This window comes from Macadamia integrifolia, chromosome 9 (assembly GCF_013358625.1).
Source record: "Macadamia integrifolia cultivar HAES 741 chromosome 9, SCU_Mint_v3, whole genome shotgun sequence".
Classification (NCBI taxonomy): Eukaryota; Viridiplantae; Streptophyta; class Magnoliopsida; order Proteales; family Proteaceae; genus Macadamia; species Macadamia integrifolia.
In genome coordinates this window covers 16,121,533-16,131,799 of record NC_056565.1, presented here as the reverse complement: position 1 = coordinate 16,131,799, position 10,267 = coordinate 16,121,533, and the positions used below count along the sequence as shown (strand labels likewise).

Below are 10,267 nucleotides of genomic sequence, written 5' to 3'. Positions count from 1 at the left end.
TGTTCTTTAAGAAAAATCCCAAATCTTAGAAACATTTGTTCCTACTAGTTGTCGTTTCTCTCCAAAGATCCCTACAACAAGAGTATTTAGATGCCAATGGAATACCGATTTTCATCAAAGCATCATCAATTGGAATCTTTTCATTTAAGATTTGCTATGAAAAAAAACTAATTTTGGGAGGAATTGACTTATTCCATAATCATTTAGAGTAAGAAACTTGAGGAGAGTGCAATCGGATCTCATTCCATGCCGACTTAGTAGAAAAAAAGCCATCACTCGCCCGGGTCAAAACCAATCTGTCAACTTTACTTGATAATATAATGTTGGAGTTAAGAATATTATCTCTAATCTTTGAGAAATCAATAACATTCAACACATCTTGATCCCAACTATCATCACCTCTAAGCACATCTTTTATCCAAGTCTCAATATTTAGATTCAAGGCACCATCAACATAGTTGATTAGGGAGCCCATACCCGATCAATTATCAAGCAAAAATTAACCTCACCAAAGCCAATCAGCCATTTGGACTTTAATAAGATAAACTCTTTAAGTTCTAAGGCCTTCCTCCAAGTTTTAGAGCTCACTAACTTGCAATCGGCCAAAGTAATATGGTTACTCTAATCACACACAACTCTGCATTAAAATTTAAATACGTAACAAACAACTCTGCATTAAAGACTAAAAATGCAATCCACAACTTGAGCCGAGGCATCTATGAATAGTGGTTCATTGCACCATGCCTAGCTAGGGTCTAACCCAAAAGAAGATTGGTGAACCTGGCCAGCAATGTTTGGCATGTATTCTTGGAATGCATTTTTTTTTTTTTTTTATCAAGAATGTGTTTTGAATAGTAAGAAACAATGTTTGATCAGCACTCCATTCTCATATCATTGGAATTAGGGCTATGTTTGGTGGTCAATAAAAGAAAAGAACATAGTACAAAGACATAATAAGACAAAATCATAATCACAAAATGATTTTCTTATGTCTTTATCTCTCTCTTTAAATTCAAAAAAAAAAAAAAAAAAATTTCCTTGGCTTCCAAACATAGCCTAGAGGTGTCAAAACCTAACCCGAACCAATGAAATTGATTGAAACTAATAAAACATTGCTGAACTTAAAAACCGGATCCAAATTGATAAACCCCAATAAGATATTAATACCAACATAAAATTTTATAAAAGAATATATTTTTTTCATACTTTTGAATAAATTTCCACAGTAAACCGAGACCAAATCAAAACGAATGCATCCTTATTGGTTCATGTTTGAGTTTCACTCATCCCCACATTGAAACTGATTAAACCAAATTAAAAAAACCGGTTCAAATCAGCTGTTGACAACTCTAATCAGAATGCCGCCAAGAATGTAGCCCATTTTGGAATGCAATTTTTTTCCATTCTCCGGCTCGAGTCTAGAGTCACCTCTTCCAAGGTCCTGAGACTCAGGGACGGTCATGGGATCCGTCAAAGTCGATATCATTTCAATATCAATCTGGATCGATCTCACATATATATGCTCCCGACTCCCGAGAGCCGAGATCGCATATTCCCTTCTTGCTTCATTCTCTTCGTCCGTTGGAGGGGACGCTAGGCTAGGGCACACAACTACCAGTGTCGGAGGAGGAAACGGATCCGATATTCTGCAATGGAGAGTTCAACTAACAGAACAGAGGGTGAGAAGGGTCAAGACGAGCGAGAGAGATAGAAGAGATGGATTTTCTGCATTGAAGAGTTCTTCCTCCGTTTCAAAACATCCACGAAGGTTTGTTTCACCTCTTAACGCTTTACTCTGTTTTGAAATTAATTTGTATTTCTGCAAAGCTTTTTCGATCTCAATAGTGGAGAGCTTGCCCATGCGCTGTTTGATGAAATGCTCAACAGATGTGAGCATTCTATAATTAAGAATACGTTAGTGGGAATGCATACCAAACACTTGATCTCCCTTTCCCCCTTTTTAATTGATGGGGTTGCATTTATTCCGATATTAGCTCAATTGGGTCTTTGCCATTGCTTGGAGAATGGCCAACAACGATTACTAGATGATATTTTATTGATTTGGGTTTGATGAGATCCCATAAAGCTGGGGGGATAATTTGGATCATGTAGGCTAGATTTTCTTTTCTAAATAAACAACGACAACAAACTCAGCCTTGTCCCAATTTAATGGGAACAGCCTCTTCTATAAATAAACAAACCAGCATAAACAGAAGCTAATTAGAACAATGTGAAAATTTAGTTGAAAGAGAGAACAGAGGGAGAGGGATCGCTATCCAGTCTTATGGCTTCTACCTGCTTCTACTGCAGACTGCAGCAGCTTTCGGAAAAATGAGATAGCGCTGGGAGTCCTTGACCACAGAGGCGGGAAGGTGGTCTTTTCATGCGGTCCTGCATCTGGAAGTAGGATTCCGGTTTCATCATTTTTTACCATTAACTTAGCTTTAGCATGGCCTCTATGTATACGATACTGCTTTCCTATACCAAGATGAACCATTAAAAAACAGACGACGGTGAGAAGCTCTCCCCCGCCAGCACTAAGTCTCTGAGCATGGTAATATCCTCTGCATTTACTTGCCGCATAGCACAACATCTCCAACCACAAAAGGCTTATCATTGTCCATCTCTTTTCTACATCATCAGGTACTTGTTTCAACAATGCTTTTGCAACTCTGGATGCCTCGAATAATACAGATTTACATCGGTCACCTTTCACATTTAGGAGTGAAATATCTGTGTTCACCTCATGCAGCCTTTTGCAGGCTTGTTCCTCAGTTTCTCTCCCCCCTCCTTGGCGGAGAAACCTTTGGGCCTCAGCACAGGTATCCCCAAATCTGATTTGTCCAATTCCTTCAGGTAACATTGAAGGACGTGATACAAGAAGATATAACATGTAATTGGATATGTCCCTACTTTTTCTCTGATCAGACAACACTGTTTTGGATTTATCTTTTTCTCCATCCAAATAATAGCAGATATCTGTAGCTATGTGCCAAAGCAAAATGCTTTCATCAAATTCAGCCTTGATGCTATCTTCTAGTATCTCATCATCTTGATTATGTCTCCTGATTTGGTTTGCCAATTCATGATGACCTTGTTGATCATTTATCCTGCTTTGAAGTGCCAATTGACCTCTACTAGTTCCAAAATGCAGGAAAGAGTGATAAGACCCTGCAGACCCAGGAACGGCCGCTTTTTGCAACTCCTCGAAGATGTATATTTTAAGCTCCTCAGAGATTTCCTTTTTAGTTCTGTACCAGTGTGTATCAAAAAGGTCCTTCACATGAATGCTCTCCATGATTTTTCCCAAGAAGAATGGTTGATGATCTTTGATGCAAAAATTGATCAGGTTGTACTGAGACATGGAATTAGACCACCTTGATCCATTGGGTTGCAGTAGTACTCTTCCTTTATAAGAAACAACTTTAAACACAATTCTCATGATAAATCGATTGAAGTTGTTCATCTTCATCCAAGCAACGGTCCAGTCTGAGAAGAGTAATCGAGTGAGTGACCAAAAATCTAGAGCAATAGCCCCACTCAGTAAGACGCATGTTATTGCTATGTCAATCTTGTGATATTGTTGCTTGTCAGTGAAGGCAAAGAAGATACTTGAAACAACAATAATGGAGGATACACTGGTGAAGCGGAGAATCCAACCTATGCGAGTACGAACCACAGGGGCCTTGGTGTATAGAACCTCATACAAAAACCCAAGTTCAATCTCAATAACTTTATATGCTTTGTCCGAACTTGTTTTGGTGAAGAAGTCCTGACTTCGATCTCGATCATGGAAAGTGAGGATGAGATCAACAATAAGACGCTTGAATATCTGAAAGAAATGATGAGCTTTCGATATCAGCTCTATTTCATTCTCTTCCTTAATTTCCTGCTGCTTTGGCGACTCAGGTTCCCTTTCACAGTCTATCCTTATATCAAGGCCGGCATTCTTTTTGGAAGTGTATTCCACCATGAATTTTTCATAGTCAGGTCCTGGGTCAGGTTTAGTGAGCATGGACTTCCTAAAATGATCTCGGCTTGCTTTCACGAGAGCCAGTGTCCTCTCTACATACTTGATGATTCCACCAATTAACATGAGAATGGTGATCATCAGCAAGGAAAGTGTAGGTTCAGCAGGCAAAGAACTGATGAAGATATAAATTGCAGTTGCAGCCTGGAATAGGAGTCCAACCAAATGCCTTAACCAAAGCTCATTATCTGCTAATGAGAAAGCTGTGATGTTGTCTGGGCCGCCTAGGTGTAGTAGAAGAAAAGGTGCCCAAAATGCTTTAAGCTCATCATCTTTTTCGCTGCTGCTTCCAGACTGATTATCTCCATCAGAAGAGTTGTTCATTAGTAAGGTCTTAGCAAGGACACCAAGAGCCAAAGTTGCAACCCAATCGGCTAACAAGTAACAAGACCAAACCAGGAAGCTGATCGTTCTGGATGCTCTATGCTTTCGGACACTTCCCAAGGAAATTAGTATAGTCTGAATGAGGAGGCTAATGAGAACTAAGGACCTCAGTTCCCATTCACCCCATAGCCTTCTTATCGTTGCTACAAAGCTTGCCATATCCTGCAACTATGCCAAGGCAAAATAGAAATAAAATTTTTCTTAAGCAAGGAACCGATACAGCAAAGGAAATAATAGCTTAACCTTATGGGTTGAAGAATTTAATATGTAAGCCATCGCACACTTACATTAATTGGGAGTGTCAATACTGGGCCTGGTTGAAGTGTTTGAAGTGTTTTTCAATACCCACCCCAATAACTCAACCCAAGCCCAGTTCTGTCCTAGGTTAGGCCGAGATTTCTCTACCCAAGCCCAATCTTGTCCGGTTTAATCCAACTCAGCCTGACCCTAATTGAGACGAGCTAGGTTAGGTTGACCCTGGTTGACCTTAGTTGACCCTGATCAAGATCCAGCTAGCACTATTTGACATTGATAGTATGATGAATTAAAAAAGGGAAGCAAATAAGTTAAATAACTATGGGACTTCCGTATCAGACTTCTAGCAGGAAAAAAAAAAAAAAAATCGCTCATGTTCAATTAGCATCAGTAATTACCGCAATCATTGAGCCATTTTCTTGTAGTGGAAAACTCCATTTCGTCTAATACATAACATGTAGGAATTGAAGGGAATCTGGGGTCTACCTCTGCACAAAATTTTGTGATCCTATATAATTTGCCATGTGGTAGATATATAATCCGTTTGAAAATCCCTTCCAAAAGGCATGTGCTAAAAACCTTTGCCCTTTCTAATATTTCATATTGAAATATTTCATACGATATAATTTGGGAAAAATTATTTTATGCAATTTATAATGTATTTTGTTGTTTGATTTAATTCACATTTCTTTTTATATTGTCAAATATTAATTATTAATTTAACTCTTCCTACACAAAATATGAAAAATCCCCCCCCCCCAAAAAAAAAAAAAACTTTCATAGGCCTTGGTGTTTCACTTATCAAAACTTGGTTTAATAAAATAACCTCTCATGTATTTGTATGCATCCTCATATGTGTCCATGCATGCTTACAATAATTTGATCACTACAATATATTTCTTTCTATTCCTAAATTTTTGAACCTCAAATTTGCATTAAGAAAACTTTATTTGACATAAAATTTTACATACATGTGAAGGGAGACCTTGTTGTCTACATCTCTACAAAATTTGGGCTACATCTAGATATTTAAGGTACCTTGATAAGCTTTACAAGGGTAGGCTACGTAGAAAAGATCTACCGTTCCAGAATATCAACAAGTTAAGGGTTCTCTGATCACCCGTCCACATGGCATTGCTCGTACAAGGACTATAAATTCCATTGGTCTTACCTCGACAAAAATAGTTTGTCAATTTTGTCTCTTAAGCATTTCTAGTCTTACTTTTTAGTGTGGACATGGAAATTCGCATGCAGAGGTGGAATTACATGCGTCTTCCCTATGGGTTTGCAAATACCCCTTAGGTTTTAGTATTTTCAAAAATAACCTCGAGAGATTCCATTTTGGTGCATGTGATTACAGGAAGCAAGAACATTCCTGCTATTCGGGTTGCAAGAAATTAAGTCAGCGTTGGTGGAAAAAACAAATCACTGTTATTCGAGCTCATAGCCAAAGAAATGAAATAATTCTCCTCATCTTTTGATTCATAAATACCTTTCTAGATTTTAATATTTTTCAAAATGCCCTTCTTCAAGGTTCTATTCCTTTGGCTGTGAGCCGAGTAACAGTAAAATTTCATCCTGAGTTTGGGGACATTGGTATTTGGTCATTGAGAGAGAGAGAGAGAGAGAGAGAAGGGCCACTGGTAACATAACAAATGAGAGACAATTTTTTTTATTCTTCTTAGTTTGTCTAAGTAGAAATAAAAGATACAGAGTAGAAGGATTCTTACATGATAACATGAAATATTGGTGTTGATAAGACTACTGGCAAGAGAACCCCAAACCAAACCAACACTCTAGCTCGCTTCAGAAAGCAGATATGGGGAAACGCAAAGAGATACGATAACGACTGCGAGATACTATTACGGCCCTGAGCTCTTCCACTGGTCTGATGCTGGACTTTCTCTCTCTCTCTCTCTCTCTCTCTCTCTCTCTCTCAACCTGTAATTCAGCTGATGATGGTTTATATATATGAGAGGGAACAGTTAGATGTTTGTCGCATAAGCAAGAGGTAGAGAGTGAGATCTGATATTCCTCCTGCGCTTGTTTGCCAACAACTTTAAGTCTCAGTTTATTCTTTCTTGATTTTTTGCTTTTTTGTCAGATTTGGAAAGTAAAGCTAAGATATGGAGAATTCAAGATCAGTTGAATCAATGTCTTATCTTGTGACTTTTATTACGGTCTCATATCAGTTTACGAGTTAATATAGTCTTGAGTCCTTTCACCTTGTAAATCGATTTATGAAATTGAATTCTTTTCTAATTGTATCATGTTCATCCCCATAATTATGAGTGAGACAAGGGCAATGAGCCGGATCCAAGAATTCTCTAAGTGACAACTGACAACTATGCTTTCTACTTTTTCTCTTAAGAGGGGGTGGGTTTGTCTGGTGGTGGGGCGGGTTTGTGTATTTTACAGACTTCTTGACCTTTTAGGGGTAAAGTGAATGACACTTGTCACCAGGGAGGAAAAGGAAATTAAGTATAAAATAGAGGCAGATACCTATAACACAAGAGCACGCAAAGTTTGCTTGTGGGGTTAAGATCACAATTTATATTACTAGAAGTAAAAGAAATACAACGACCCATATTTAATTCCTAGAGAGAGAAAGATACCGAATCTAGATGCGAGGCTGCAGGCTTGGATCCATGAGATTTTCTTCATTTAAAATCCCACCCACGTCCATTACACTACTTCCCTTGTAAAGATGGAAGGTACATGTTTGATCTTCTCCCCATCTTTTCTATTTTTTTTAACCTTTTTTGGCATAGCCAATGTCAATGAAAGTTTCTGTAGCGTTGTGATGTAATGTTTCAATCCATCAGAATCCATTTCAAACAATCATAGATGCACATGACCAGAAAATGAAGGGAGTACTCCAAGTTTAGTCCTCAAGCTACTTCAAGTTGGCCAGCGCCCGAAATGATGTCTCTCTGAAATTCTCCATGAGTTCTAATAAATCCATTTTCCTTTGGCAAGCTGTGAAAAGATGCAGCCTGCCTTCATTTCCCCATGTGTCTAGGCATGAGGGATGCAAGTGGATGGTATTCTTTCTCCTTAACATTATATATGCATTCTTATTACGTGCACACACACCCTCAACCTCACCAGAAACTTATTTTAAGGTGGGATTAATTGGATCCCAAGACCTAACTACAGCCATTCAAGACTTGTACCTCCTATGCAACCAGCTCTAATTGGCTAAAACTTGACAAGTGGCTAGAGACCCTTGGATCTAATTATTGACAAGATTTGAACCATGAATCCAGTGCATAGCGCATTGGTTGCAGCCATTGCTGGGCTTGTTCATCCTGATTGTTGAATTAATGAAAGGGTTTGTAGAAAACAGTTTATGGAAATCAAATTAAATCATTTAAACCAGAATCAATAAACCGTTAAAACCATTTATTAACTGATTCAGTATTATTAAGAAGTGAGACTATCACGAACACTAGGATAGCCTAGTGGTGGTAGCTTCGGCTTGTAGAGCCGGCACCTAGGGGAGGAGGCCGTGGGATCGATCCCTATCGTACGCATTGTGTGAGAGTGTGTGTGTATGTGTGTTTTCTTATTTATTCTGTATCCACCCGTGGGTTACCCAGATGGTTAGTGAACTGGGGATTGTGTGGATTAGGCGCACGGTCTCAGGTTTGATTCCCCATTTGTGCATTTGCGATTTAAGTAGAGATCATGACGGTGGGTTGCTGTGCTGATCTTCTTGAGGATTAGTCGAGGTGCAGGTAAGCTGGGCCGGACACTTTGATTAACCAAAAAAAAAAAAAAAAAAGGTGAAACTATTTTATTAGATGGATCAGTTTTGATTTTAAAATGTGAAACCATTTAAACTGTTGATTTTGAACCAATTAAAAAGGATATGCGATTGACCAATTATACATACTTAACCGATAAAAAAACTAGCTAGTCTTAGCATTACATGTACACGCTATAGTGTTCTTTATCAAAAAAGAAAAAAGAAAAAAAGTAACTATAGTGTTTTAGTTGATTAAAACCATCTAAATTACTTAATTTTTTTTATATATATATTTTAAGTTATAATTTGAACATAAATTGAACAAATTAACAGAAACAGAACCAGCTAGTACCATTATCTGGAACTTCTTGGAGGGGACATCCATAGAAGCTTTCTTCTATGTAGAGCGTTGGCTTGTTCATCATGATTGTTGAATAGATAAGACTCTTTGAATGGACATTATATCAAAGTTTGGTGACCCATCTCTTCCATATATATGACCAACTATGTATAGGAATTTATAGTTTAATTTTGTCAACTATTCAAATTCTTCGAAAAGAATTATGTTTTTATACTATTTTTAATTATCATATTTTTATTTGGTGAAAGTTTGGTTATGTGGGATGCATCGACTCTGTTGAAGTATGATAATTTATTTAATGTCGTTTGAAAATAGGTACAATCAACATTAAAAACTGAAGAGTAGAATTTCTAAATTGTAGAATGTAATTTTTGAATTAATCTAAATATAGTTTTTCACTATAATCCCCTCCTCCCCCTTTTAATGAATTTTCAATTTGGCAACATGAGCTTAATCCTGAATCCCAAATTATTCACAAATACGTGAGGGGGGATAGTACAATAGAAAAATAAAATCTATGGGATAGAGTTTGGATAATAGCAATATAGAATTATCTTTATCTGCTAAGGCTTAGTCTCATTGCAAGTAATTAGAGAAAGGGAAGCGAAATCAATTAAAAGAAAAATTCAAACTTTTGTAGTCATGGGCCTCATGGCTCTATAGACTATAATTACCTTAAATTCTTACTAACGAAGGTAATCAAACTTTTCCAATGTAACATTTATTTTCTTCCTAAATCCAAAGAATTTGGTTGCAAAATATAGAAAAATTAAAAAGGAGGAGGTTAGGTATGCCGTCGGCTTTCCTGGAGCTAGCGGCTCAACCAAAAGGAGGGATGAGAAGGGATGGGATGGAATGGAATGGGATGGCATAGGAGACTTTTCAAAGAAAGGAGGAGAGAGATAGATATAGATATGGATATACCAGTGGCTTACCTAGTTTTTTTCCAAATTAAAATAACTATATTTAGACTATTTTGGAGTTAGTACATAAAATTTAGATAATGAATACAAAGATTTATTTTTTATTTCATTTCGCTTCCTTTTAAAAAATTGGCCTTGACCTTTCGTTCATTGGTTGTGTCTCAATTAAGGTGTCAAAACCAAACTAAAACTGTTTATCGCAATTGGTTGTTTTATTTTTTGTTATTTAAATCTTTCTTAGTCTAGTTTGCCATTGAACTGTTGAAATGATATCATTAACTCAAGGGGGTAGCGCAGTTAGCGAGCAACAAATTTGGTACGAGCCGTAAACTCGAATATCCTAAGTTCGACTTCCACTCAACACACCTTGGGTCACTCACACTGGAGTGTTTAGTGCTCTTCACTACTTTCAGTGAAAATTGAATGGTTCTCATTCAATCTCGGTATGAGGTTAGTATGAGCCCGAGGGATTAGTCAAGCCGAAGGCCTGAATATCCGTTGTTAACCAATAAAAAAAAAAAAAGTTGAAATGATATCATTGAAATGAATACCCTTTTTTTTTT

The 10,267-nt window shown here is 37.4% G+C and overlaps 1 protein-coding gene and 1 long non-coding RNA gene across 3 annotated transcripts; one reads left to right on the top strand and one right to left on the bottom strand.

The window, feature by feature from the left end:
• Window positions 1-1,332: 1,332 nt before the first annotated feature.
• LOC122088492 lies at window positions 1,333-3,365 on the top strand. The gene is made up of 4 exons (XR_006143082.1): window positions 1,333-1,768; window positions 2,311-2,554; window positions 2,644-2,822; window positions 3,155-3,365. It is a non-coding gene; the product is annotated as an uncharacterized LOC122088492 (long non-coding RNA).
• On the bottom strand, window positions 2,084-6,601 carry LOC122088491. Of its 2 annotated transcripts, none has more exons than XM_042657772.1 (2): window positions 6,400-6,601; window positions 2,084-4,582 (listed from the first exon to the last, which is right to left on the bottom strand). In XM_042657772.1, exon 2 carries the CDS (start codon window positions 4,571-4,573, stop codon window positions 2,273-2,275), a length of 2,301 nt encoding a protein of 766 aa, XP_042513706.1. In that variant the 5' UTR covers window positions 4,574-4,582; window positions 6,400-6,601; the 3' UTR covers window positions 2,084-2,272. The 2 variants fall into 2 exon arrangements, with proteins under 2 accessions (XP_042513706.1, XP_042513707.1); XM_042657773.1 differs by having other exon boundaries at window positions 2,084-4,576.
• Window positions 6,602-10,267: the final 3,666 nt, after the last annotated feature.

Bases quoted from the DNA above. Each gene is read 5' to 3' on its own strand.
- LOC122088491 (XM_042657772.1), bottom strand. From the start codon at position 4,573: ATGGCAAGCTTTGTAGCAACGATAAGAAGGCTATGGGGTGAATGGGAA.